General features: G+C 33.4%; 1 protein-coding gene across 1 annotated transcript in view; it reads left to right on the top strand.

The window, feature by feature from the left end:
* The window catches only part of LOC101999132, a 13967-nt gene extending 1190 nt beyond the window's left edge, over positions 1-12777 (top strand). Inside the window, 3 exon segments of the mRNA XM_005369559.2 lie at positions 696-795; positions 8365-8499; positions 12635-12777. Coding sequence (XP_005369616.2) covers positions 696-795; positions 8365-8499; positions 12635-12777 — 378 coding nt within the window.
* The last annotated feature ends 350 nt before the right edge of the window (positions 12778-13127 follow it).

Below are 13127 nucleotides of genomic sequence, written 5' to 3'. Positions count from 1 at the left end.
GCTTTTTCAGACCCAGGCCAGCTGGCCTTGGTGAGTTCCCGATAGAACATCCCCATTGTCTTAGTGTGTGGGTGTACCCCTCGCGGTCCTGAGTTCCTTGCTTGTCCTTTTATATAAATGATAAATGAACTAAGAAAGATATTAGGGAAATAAGACCTTGAGGCTATTTTAGAAGGTCTTATTTCCCTAATATCTTTCTTAGTTCATTTATCATTTATATAAAAGGACTACAGATTTTCTGAGTTACTTTTGCTTCAAGTTACTTTGTTGAAAATATTTATCAGATGTAAGAGTTTCCAAGTAGAATTTTTAGGTTCGATTATGTACACTACCATATTATCTGCAAATAAAGATACTTTGACTTCTTCCTTTCTAGTATATATTTCCTTGATCTTCAGTTATCTTATTTTTTCTAGTGAAGAATTTAAGTACTATACTAAATAGGTGTGAAGAGAGTGGGCAATGTTGTCTTGCTCCTGCTGTTAGTGAAAGTGCTTTGAATTTCTCTCTATTTATTTTAATATTGGTTATGGGTTCTAGTAAACAGTCATTGTAATGTTGAGGTATGTCTCTTGTACCCATAATCTTTCCAGAACTTTTATCATGAAGGATTATTGAAATGATGTCAAAAACCTTCTATGTATCTAAAAAGATGACCAACTCTATTCTGTCTTTTAGTTTGTTTATACCTGTAGGATAAAGCCTGTTGGATCATGTTGGATGATCTTTTGGATATGGTCTTGGATTGTGCTTGTAAGCATTTTATTCAGGAATTTTGCATCTACGGTCATAAGCGTAAATGGTCTGTATTTCTATTTTTTGGGTAATTTGAGAAGTATTGACATTTACAATTCATTGAAAGTCAAGGAGAATTCTGTGCTAAAACATGGTCTATATTGGGGACTGGTAGACTTTTAATACTGCTTTTATTCACTAGCAGTTATGTGTATGTTTAAATTGCTGATCTTATCCTGATTTAACTTTGATAGTGATATGTACCAGGAAAATTATCCATTTCTTCTAGATCTTTCCATCTCGTGGAATGCAGGTTTTTAAACCTTTGTGATTCTCTGGATTTTAGTATCTGTTGTTATTTCCCTCTTTTTATCTCTAACTTTCTTGATTTTAATCTTCTCTTTATACCTTTTACTTAATTTTGATAAGAGTTTGTCAATCTTATTTATTTTCTCAAAGAACCAAGTATTTATATCATTGATTCTATCTACCTTGAGTTTGATTAATTCTTGGCATCTAATTTTTTTGGATGTGATTTCTTCCTTTTGTTCTAGAACTTTCAGTCTGGTATTGCTATTAATTTACTTGTATGAGATCCCTCCAGTTTTTTTATTTGCGGATGCTTGGGTTTTTTTGTTTTTGTTTTTATTGTGTTTTTTTTATGAAGGCATATAGTGCTGTAAAAGTATCTCTTAAAACCGTGTTCATTGTATCCCATAAGTTTGGGTTTGTTGTGTTTTCTTTTTCATTCTAACCTAGAAAGTCTTTATTTTTTTTTTCTCCATTTCTGTCTTGACCCATTTTCTAGTCAGTACAGAGTTGTTTTCTATGATTTTGTAAAATTTCTGATGCTTCTGTTATTGTCCCTTGTGATCAGATAAGATGCAGGTGTTATTTCAATTTTCTCTTATCTTTGGAGACTTGTGTTGTGTCTCAGTATGTTGTCAGTTTTGAAGAAAGTTCAATGAGGTGATGAGAAGAAGTTCTATTCTATTGTCTTTGGGTGAACTGTCCTATAAATATGTTTGATCCATTTTAACTTATGTTACTTTGTCCTTTTCCTTTGTAACTCTTAATATCCTTTCCTTGTCCTGTATGTTTAGGGTTTCATTTATTATGTGTCAAGGGGAATTTATTTTCAGATCTAATCTATTTGGTATTCCATTTGCTTCTGGTAATTTGATAGGTATCTCTTTTCTTATGTCAGAGAAATTTTCTTCTATTATTTGTTGAAAATATTTTCTGGGCCTTTGACCTAGGTTTCTTCCCCTTCCAGAAGATGTCAGCTAAGGACAAGCTGTGGTTGAGAACTACCAGAACTGTTTCCTACCTTCTGGTAGTGCTAAATTCTTTTGTCTTTTAACCAATAGAATCTATACATTTAAATGTCTATTAGAGGAACATTTTTAGCCAGCTTTTTTTATTTTCTACCATTCCTTGTGCCTTTATAAACTGATTAATTAGGCATTTTTTGTTTGTTTTATATAATGGCATAGCTTTCATTGTCCCCCCCCCAATGAAATAAAGTTTTATCACTAACTTAATAACTGTCAGTATTCAGAATATCAGTGAAGCATAGGCTTGGATCAAAGGGACTATGGCATTTTAATGAAGGGCCTGTTATGAAATATCTGTGTGGTTGGGTTGAAATGTTACATGCTGGTCTGGAGGAACTCTCTGTCTTTAACTAAATGGGTGTCCACTTCTATCACAGAATGTTCTTAGGTTTTCAACATCAGAGGTTTCATATTATACTCTATGAGAACAGTTTCTAATTTGGAAGTTCCTGTACAGTAGCATTGCTTTGAGACTTCCTGACTCAAATTCTCTTCTGCTACAATGCTTCTGGGCAATTTCCCTTACCTTGAAATGATTTCAAACTTGGTTAGATCTTTCCTTGAGTACTTTTATCGCAAAACCCCTTTCTATCCTCCAGAGAGTAGCACACCTGTTGAAGCTTCTACTCAAAGTTTGTTCTTTGTTTCCTCATTTGCAAGTTCTGAGTTTAGATGGATGTTATTGGTACATTATCATTTAATAAGTGTTCTTGCCCCCATGTACTGCACATGCCTTGTTCTTTGTGATTTATTTCATTGAAAACAAGCTCATCTCCACCAAAATCTGAAAATACTAGTCATACTTTTCACACTTCTCATACTATTGTCATAGGGTTAGTCAAACAGAGCTACATATTGAGTTAGAGAAACATAGTTTTAAGTTGCAAAACTGGCCAGGGACAGAGTTATGTCTTAAAGGATCAAGTTTATAAAATAAATGTTCAATGTAAATGAAAGTCAGAGACGTGGGATAAAAAAATAAACATGTCAGTTTTCTTCATGTTTGAAGGGAGAGGTGAGCCCATCTTGACAACCTCCATACAAAAGCGGTCTGGGCTCCTTATTTTCTAGTCTAAAGGCCAAAATCCTCCCTACAGTGACAGTCTAAATAATGTCTTCAGATATGGAGTGCGGGGAACCATGGGGTTGGCCTGGCTTAGCTGACTCGAGAGACATGTGTCATAAGTATTTCAGGTTGGAGTCCATAGGTCTTGGGACAATGTATGCCTTCCAGATCCTGAGAAATGGAGGCATTCCTTCAGGTAGTGAAGAATTCAAGCTGCTTTATGTGTCTTTGTATTTGCCTTAGTAGTCATGGAAGTATGGAAGCTTAACAGCACATTTGCTCTGACGTACCCTGTATATCTTGCAAACATCATTGTATTCTGCCAACTGCATTTATCCTGGCAATTGTCATTATATTCTGCTTCTGATAAAGATATATAAGGTCTGATTGTTCTAAATAAAAATTGTCACCTCCCCAGTCCTGAAATGGCCCCTCAAACTGGCCTGGTTTAATTCCTCCTGGCCTTATCAAGAAAACTTGGCCTGGAAAGTAAGCTCAGGCACTTACTATGGGGTATGTGTGGTCTCTAAATTGTCTCATGAAGTGCTAGGATATAGGTCATTCTTAGCGCTTGTTTCTCCTTAGAGGCTTGGTATTTCTTTTTAAATTATTTCAATAAATTCATGTATTTATTCAGTAAAAATCATTTTCTAGTGAAGATGATGGGAATTGTGGAGGGTGATGGATAGAGCCTGAAATGAACTTCTTATAAAATAACTTAAAACATATCTTTCATACTGTCTAAGGTTATAATGACATTGTTACCAGACTACCACAAGTGGAAGTAGAAATTGAGGTTTAGAAATTTATTCATTTCCTTTCTATAACTAGATTTTTACAAATTAGAATTACAAATATATAGGGAAAAAAAGATGATTGTGAAGCACCATTTGTGTGCTTAGGTCAAACCCTGATCCTCTGGCATAGTGACCAGTGCTCTTAAACTCTGAGGAAACTCTCTAGCCCCTTCTACAAATTTTCTTTATATAAGGTTATAATTTTGCTAAATATTCAGTGAAAAATAGCAAAAAAGTATGTAGATGGCCATGTGTTTAGTGAATATAACTAAGGATGATTCTGACTTTGCCCACTTTCTCTCTCTTTCCTCCCTTTTCCAAACTAAACTGTGTATGAAAAGTAGGGGAAAAAATCTTGTTTAAGTAGTGAAAGTTAAAAATTAATTTGTTAGAGTATATGATAGATTAATTTGATAATTTTTATTTATGAAGTTACATTGTAAGTGGTCCAAGAGTTGTGACTATCCTCATTGGCTCACTATCATTTAACAAATGCATCATGTACAGCTTTATGAAGGTGGTAAGGTTTCTAATAAGTCTAAACATTAAAATAATGAATAACTGAATGTTTTGTAGGTCCTGAATGCCAGATATAGGCAGAGCAAGACAGTGGAAAGAAAATGAGTTGAGGAGTGTTTTCTTTCTGCTCTAATTCCACGGTCAATGTTGACCTCGGTAGATCCTCAAAGCCTTTCTTCAGAAATGTAACTTCACTTACCTATTACATTGAGATCCATAATCAGCACAAGAAGCTTTAAATAATAACTGTGAATGAATAGAAAAAATCATATTCTATATTTTTAAAAGAATTTCTGTCAAGCTAATAACTTTCAATTTATACCCACATTATTGTAACTTGTTTAATTTCTTGTAGAAAGAAATTGCAAGAGAAAAGATGGCATATTTGTCTGTCCATTATCAGCTTTCTCTAGACTCTGTTAACAGCCACTACTCAGCTGGACATCACAGTTATTGCTCCTAATAAAATAAGAGTTCCTTTCATCATAGTAAATAAGAACAGAAGTTTATACAGACCAGTACCTGCTTTCTTACAAGACATTAGTCATGAAGAATATTCACCCTCCTTCTCTTTTTTCATTTATCTCTGATGTCTTTGCCAGCAGGAAATATTAATATTATTGTGATATGTATCAATCTTAAACATCAACGAATTAGGACTTCTTAAATTAATGTAACCAACTTTGAATCATTTCATTAATATGATCACATGATGACACTATTTACAGTGTCTAGAGAGAGAAAATATTGGAATAATTTTTCAAGCCTGGTACATTAGTAACAGCTGTAATCTAATTTGACTAGTCAAATGCATGTATGTTTTTAGACAAAAAACAATGTTATATTGCTTTATTGATGCAAAAAAATTAGATTTAGAATTTGACTGAAGTTAGCATAATAGATTAGAAAAATGGGGTGGAATAAGATTAGGCTCAGAATCATGTTCCCCAGTATTGAAATATTTAAAACAAAGACTATGTCAGGTAGAAAGTCTTGATATGTTTGAAATTTTCTTGTTTTACAACAAATCTTAAATCCGTAACTAGTAATTTCTGATTCCCCTCTGTATTCTGTAAATATCATTGGTTAATAAAGGACTGCTTTTGTCCAACTCTAGTTGGACAGAACCCAGCTAGGCAGGGAAAACTAAACTGAATGCTGGGAGCAAGGAGAAAGAGTCAGAGAGAAGCCATGGAGCCCTGCCAGAGACAGACACTGGAATTTTAGCCAGTAAGTCACAGCCACATGGTGGTACACAGATTAATGGAAATGGGTTAATTAATATTGTAAGAGTTAGCCAATAATAAGCTAGAGCTAATGGGCCAAGCAGTGATTTAAATAATATGGTTTCTGTGTGATTATTTTAGGGCTATGTGGCCAGGAACTAACTCGTGGTCTCCTGACTACACATTTTCCGTCCAGTTTTCTTTTATCTTTCTGCTTGCTGGCTCTTGGATCTCTGTGAGATCAATGTCAGCCTGGTCTACAAGAGCTAGTCCCAGGAAGGACAGGCTATAAAGCTACAGAAAAACCCTGTCATGAAAAACAAAAAACAAAACAAAAAAAAATGATTGCAAGGTATTTTATACAGTTAGGAACATAGTTCAGAGGGCAGAGGTGTAAGTGCTCTTAACTGTTAATCCATCACCCAAAATTATATTTTACTATTCATCTTAAGTAAATTTCCTATTTCTTTTTGATCTTCTTGTAAGACACTATTTATTTAAGAATTTATTGTTTGATTTTTAAGATGCCTATGACCTTTTAAATTGTCTTCACATGTTAATTTCTAACACAACTGATTAGAAATATGTCATTTCTATTCCAAAATTTATTTGAACCTATTTGTGTCCTAATATTTTGACTGCTTGAGAGATGTTCCATGGTCACTTGAGAGGAATAAGTGTTTTGCTTGTGTGTGTGTATGTGAGTTGTTTTTGATGCTTTGAGTATTCTATAAATGTGTTGATATTTTTCTTTACCAATTCTACCTGCAGAATGCATTATTAAAAGCAGGGCATTATTTCCTCCAAGTTTCATAATATTTATTACCTCTTCATCATTCAGTTTTTGCCATATTCAACTCTATGCTCAGTGTATTTTAAGGATTCTGTTAGCATATACATGCATATAGATGTATTGTTGATAGATTAATACTTTATCATTATATGAAATCATAATTCTCATAGTAATTATTCTCTTAGAACCAAGTTTGTCATAATTTCTTACCATCATTCCAGTTCTCTTTGGTTGATGGCAGTATGTGATTTCTTTGTAAACCCTTTAAATCTAACCAATGGAAAAAAACAACGTCTTGATGCTGGTGTTCTATTCATCTGTATATTCTATTCAAGATACGCTAGTACACTACTTCCAAACTAGAAATGTTTGCATGGTATCCTATGTGTCAAGTAACTGATGGAGTTAGAAATCAACCACTGAATTCTAAATGTCAATACTTCATAATATTCATGTATAAAATGTTACATAGTAAAATAAGAATGGACTTGTTCTCCATTTCAGCCATGATAAATTCTCCATGCTGTATTCTTTCTCAGGAATCAAATACCCTTCCATAGAACTAGTATTCCTTCTTTGACTTTTGACTTCATTCCACAGTTTTCATTATTATTTTATAGGAAGAAGCATTTGTCATACGTATTATCATCAGGTTTGTAAGTTCAACTATCTTTCTTTCCCCTTTCTTACTTGTGGTGAAAAGCCTGGATGGAAATCTCAAACCAGCTCCTTAATATGTATGAATCTGTTCTATCTATCATATGTTTATTGTTTTATGGAATGAGTGGATCAGATATACTTTCTATGTACATTCGCTTTCAACAGAAATCACATTCCCTAGTCTTATTAGAAATGAAAATTCTGAATCTCCATTTCCAACCTTCAAAATCAGACACTGGGGGAAAAGGAGTTCTGAAATCTCAAATGAATTGGTCCTCTTGAGAATTAATATGTAGGTAAAGTTTAAAAACAACAGTCCGAGTATTTTACTTGACCTTACACTGTGGTAGGAGAATCCATTACTTCTTTTTTCAAAGTATCAGCTTCTGTAAGCTGGGTTAACTACCAGCAGATTGATTTTACCATATGTAGAATAAAGATGTTAAAAGCATACAGATTGAAACTGACATCACTTTCAAGTCCATAAAAAGAATGATAAAAACTTTTAGGTTTTGAAGGTTGAAATTAAATGAGTAATTGTTAAAAATTAATAAACTATCATTAAAATGTGTGGAAGTCTTCCCCATGAACATCAGTGAATAGAGAATTCCTGGTAATCGTATATATATAAAATATTGCATCTTATAATCATAACAACCATGTGATTTCCAGACCTCTAGTTGTTTTAAATTGTAAAATACAAGAATTTAATTATAATAGTGAGCTTTAATATCCTGAGACAACACGGAATTACTTAATAATAGGTACCTTTAAATAGTTAACACTACAAATATCCTATAACTGAGGGCCTGGTAATTGTAATTTTCCATATTCCACTTTTTGCAAACATTTTAAACAAAAATTCCTTATTAAATTAGTTATGAAAAAGTTGGTTATTGGGAAGTCCCATTAAAACTAATCCAATCAGCTGGGCGGTGGTGGCACACGTCTTTAATACCAGCACTCGGGAGGCAGAGGCAGGCAGAGCTCTGTGAGTTTGAGGCCAGACTGGTCTATAAGAGCTAGTTCCAAGACAGGCTCGCAAAGCTACAGAGAAACCCTGTTTTGAGAAAAACAAGGTAATCTAAGCAGTTTTTGTTCTGCGGAAATTTACTAGTAATAATGTCATGACCATGTTCTTTGAAAATGGTACAGTAATTAACCCACACATAAAAATGATTATGGTTTTTCAAGCTTCAAAGTCCTTCCCCGGAAACTCTATAAATAAAAGTGGTCATTGATTCTTGAATGCAAAACGAACCGGCTTTCCAAAGAGGATCTGTTTTCAGTTCTTGCTTAAGAAACTGTACCATGAAGATTCATCTCTTTTTCGTTATTCTGCTCCTTTGGGTCACAATATTACCAGGTAATATGCAAGTATTTGTCAGAGGTATTTGTAAAAATGGATTTGCAAAGGTTTCTGTTGCTATTTGTTAAAGATACTTTCTTTAAAAGAGTTAGAGTGATAATATTGTTTTACTAGATTTACTATGAAATTTTTGAATTGCAACATGAAATAATTACTAGTGGGATACCCAGTGAGATATGAAGAAAATGTAGTTTAGCTGATAATATTATATTAATATGCTGCTTATGGGTATTATCATGCATTTTCAGGATATGATACATTGTAGCTTTGGCTTCCACTGTGTTCAGATTCCAATATATTGAAATATACAAAGATTGCTAAGTTTCAAATTAAAATAATCATATTCACCCTATTATGTTTATTCAGTAATATATATTTAATAATTATTTCTGATGAGTTTATTTATTATTTGGGAAACTGCTGCTGAGCATTATCAACTATAAGGTGAAAATACCTCAGTGTTGGATTATTTAACTTATATTTTTTATTCTATAATAGGGTATTCGCGAAATGCTTTTTGGTATTCTTTTCTCATAATTACAAGTCAATTATAGTCCTTATTGGCTTTCTTTGAAGTATTTCTTGTATTACTATCTACTGTATTTTGGTGAAAGGTTTCCCTGAAGGACTATCCCTCCCCAGCACGTATACAGTAAAATATTGGTCTTCTTATGAAGTGACACATATTCATTGACTTCAAAAAGCAAAATAAGAATTCTGACTTCAATTTATTTATTTATTTTTATATTAATAAATTAACCTAGTCATTCATTTATTCATTTTAGATGGTCTAGTCTAACAGCCATTATATACCCCAGGCTTCATATGGCCTCTAACACATAATAGGTTAATTTCCTATATGTTCTGCAATAATTAACACTAGTAAATAATTATATAAATGTGTTTCAAACCTGTATCTTTTTTACAACATATTTATTCAGGTTACTAATAACCATAGTTACTTATCTTTTCCTTCAACAAAATAAAACATTTACACACAATGCAGGCTAGAAAGTTATAAATCACTTAGATGACAGAGTAGTGTAAATTATATTGTGGTCAATAGTCTTATACATTTTTCTATTACTTCCAAAGAGTAAGTTCCTTTTAAAATTATACATGAACTAAACCTGTAAAGAACTCATTATTATAGACAAACACAGTATGAAAAACAATAACTATTACTTTGTTGGATGATACTTTCTTTTCAATGTCAGAAGAGGCATACTATAATTTTTTTTTTTTAGAAAAGGCATCTAATAGGCTTCTTTCACTTTATAGCTCACAAATCTATGGTAATAGAATGAAGTTGAAAATAAATGTACATCACTGAGCCTGCATAGATGGCTGAGTGCTTATGAATGCTTACTATTCCTATAGAGGACCTGAATTTAGGTTCTCAGTTTCAAAAACCCAGAGTGGGCAGCTCAGAATCACCTACAATCTCAACTCTAGAGGATCTAATGATCTGTTCTGGCCTCTGTATTAACATTCACATATGTGGAGTACATAAACTACTATTGCAGGGATACACACACAAACACATAAGTAAAATATAATTCAGGATGACATTTGTGATCTCCATATGCTCATGAGTTTGAAGACCAAAGTATGACCAACCAACCAGAGACAACACCCTTAGAAAACACTCAGAAGCTGTAAACTGTCAATATCTCTGCCAATAGTTGGCAAAACCCAACTGTCAATAGTTGGGTTTCATGCAGGGCAGTTTGAATGGCTTGAACTTGTCCAGCCAGGTCTGGGCACATAACCAGAACTGCCCAGAGTACAGTGGTCCTATACGTATTAAATAGAATGTTTTGATTTGATTCTCCTCAAACTCTTAATGTTTAAACTTCAGTATTATTTGCATGAAAATTCTTATTCAAACTGAATTAAAATGACATTATACCGTCACTGATTTATGTCCTTAAATTTTCAATGCAAGGAATTTCTCTTTGTATAAATTAGCTTTCTTCTGCATTTTCCAAACACTACAACTACATAAAGTATAGAAGTGGAATACTTTTTATTGCTCCACTCTTTTATTTTTTTCTTAAAAATTGAAGATTTTAATTTCTATGGACATTTTTATATTTCAATCATACATATGCTATGAAAACAGGACAGAGTATTTTTGTATCAAAGAGATCATGTAGCCAGGCGGTGGTGGCGCACGCCTTTAATCCAAGCACTCAGGAGGCAGAGGCAGGCAGATCTCTGTGAGTTCGAGTCCAGCCTGGTCTACAAGAGCTAGTGCCAGGACAGGCCCCAAAGCTACAGAGAAACCCTGTCTTGAAAAACTAAAAAAAGAAAAAAAAAGGCAAAGAGATCACATAATCTTTCCTTCCCTCATACCCCAAACATTCAAGGTAATCTAAAGAATAAAACAAACAAATAAAATGAAAAGAAGATGTAGTTTAAAGAATTATTCTGGGGAAAAATTCTGTAGAGATATATATTGTATATGAATTAAGATTCATATACTACTTAACTTCTCTATCATCTGAGGCTGATATAACAGTATAAATTGTACTCATATGAGAAAGAAACAGATAGGGATTCTTCCGAAGGTCAGAAGCAGATATTTCAGAGTGAGGATAAAATGTGACTTATGCATTTGAAGACAAGAGGTTATTTATTTTTCTTTTCACAGTATTATTTGAACATTGACTAACAATTAGGGGTGATGATGCCCCTGAGAAGACATTCAGAAATGCTTGGAGAACCTTTGTCATAGCCTGTACAACTCGCAACTGTGGGGTAAAGTTCAGAAAGGCTGCTAAATAATCTGCTAAATAACAAGCCCCTCAAGACCAAGATTTGTTCAATCACAAATTCAACTTTGCTTTGGATGAGAAGCCTACCCTAGAGCCTGCCATGCCTCCCGAATTATTTCTATTTCATAGAAACTGATAACCTGTTATAGTAACAAATCTCTGTAACCTGAAAACTGGGAGTCAGAGTCAAGGGTTATCAGGAATTCAAGTCCATTCTTGGCTACATAGCAATTTTGAAGTCAGCCTGAGTTTTATGAAATCCTGTCCAAAAAAAAATAAATAAAAATAAAAAAATAAAAAAAAAACTCTAATTTTGCTTTTGTAATTCTAGATAAAAACGTGACAAAGTTAACCATGGCAGAATAGCAGTGCTGGTAGAATCTGTTCATAACTCCAACTACAAATTTTTCAACCATTCTTTTTTATTTGTTTTGTTTTCCTAATTAAAAAAAGACTCTAAAGTGAAGCAGGAGTTAATAAACTTATTTTTCCCAAAAAGTAAAGTAAGTAAATATTTCAGGTTTTACACAACCTATAAGATTAATTCTCATTGAAATTTGTAAGTGTTTATATACAATGTATAAGTGGATACTAGTGGAATCATACACCATAAAAAAGTGTCAGGGTGGATTGGCCCCTATGCAGACTTTATTCCTTGCCAATATCAACACAACAAACAGAAATCTGAAGAATGTCTTATTAAAACACTGTGATTTTGGGAAGTGTGGTAATTTCAGAAATAATGTAAGGGTGAAAATGAATTCACACACATGCTCTCTCTCTCTTCTCTCTCTCCCCCTCCTCTTCTCCTCTCTCTTACACTCCTCTTTTCTCTTTGATCAATGCCTTTGTTATGTATAGATATAATTTAGTTAATATGTTTGGGAAAGGATATTACAAAATGTCCAGGAAAGTTCTATTTGAAAAAATTGTTTGCCACTGCTTAATTCTAAATATTTTTGAAAGATAAAATAAAGGTGCAATGAATTTTAGTAATGATTTTCACATAAAACATAAGGCTTGAATTGATTTTATGATAACAAAATAGAGTATTCTTAATTCTATTGACAGCTGCAGAAAGAAAGTCAGCAGAATGTAAATCATGACTCACTTTTACCATTGTCTTCAAGAAGTTTTTTTGAGTTCATCACTCAGTTGTTTGTGAAAACCTACTTAGTCCCAAGGCATTTTCTTAAGTCTAGGATATCCCTCATATAAGGCAACAGTGAATTCGCTTAATTTTTCCCCAGCATCTGAGGATGGTCACACTATAATCTTTTGTCTCTAAAACTTTCTCCTTATGGGTGTGTCATATACAGTTTCCTAATTCCAGCATTCTCTCCTTTTTACAGCCAGAAAGAGGTTTCCCGAGTATGGTAGCTTGGATTTGAGATATCAGTGCAAAATGAGTAAAGGTCACTGTAAAACCCAGTGCTCTGAAAATGAATTTAGGATTGGTTTCTGCATAAGACCTGGAACTCACTGCTGCATCTAGAATTTAAGATGGTGGATGAAAAGATACACATGACCCAAGAAGATGAACAAGTCTAATTAAGTCTTCCCAACAAAAATTTCAAGATATGTTTGTCTCCGTAAAGCAAAAAGAATCTAATAAAATTTAATTCTGAGTCATTCAGAAGTGGTTCTAGCTCACATATGAATTGGTACATTCAATAAACTGAATTGAGACTGTGAACATTCCTCCAACAGTACTCAGAATTTTGTGTCTTGTGATAGTTGACAAAGTAAGATGGTGGGAAAGCCTAAGTCAAAGAAACGACATGTATCTCTGAGATACAGACTGCCAATAGATATGCACTGTTAATGTATTAACCCCATGAAAAT

Source organism: Microtus ochrogaster, unplaced genomic scaffold (assembly GCF_000317375.1).
Source record: "Microtus ochrogaster isolate Prairie Vole_2 unplaced genomic scaffold, MicOch1.0 UNK52, whole genome shotgun sequence".
NCBI lineage: Eukaryota > Metazoa > Chordata > Mammalia > Rodentia > Cricetidae > Microtus > Microtus ochrogaster.
The sequence above is the reverse complement of the archived record's forward strand: the minus strand, read 5'-3'. Positions and strand labels throughout refer to the sequence as shown.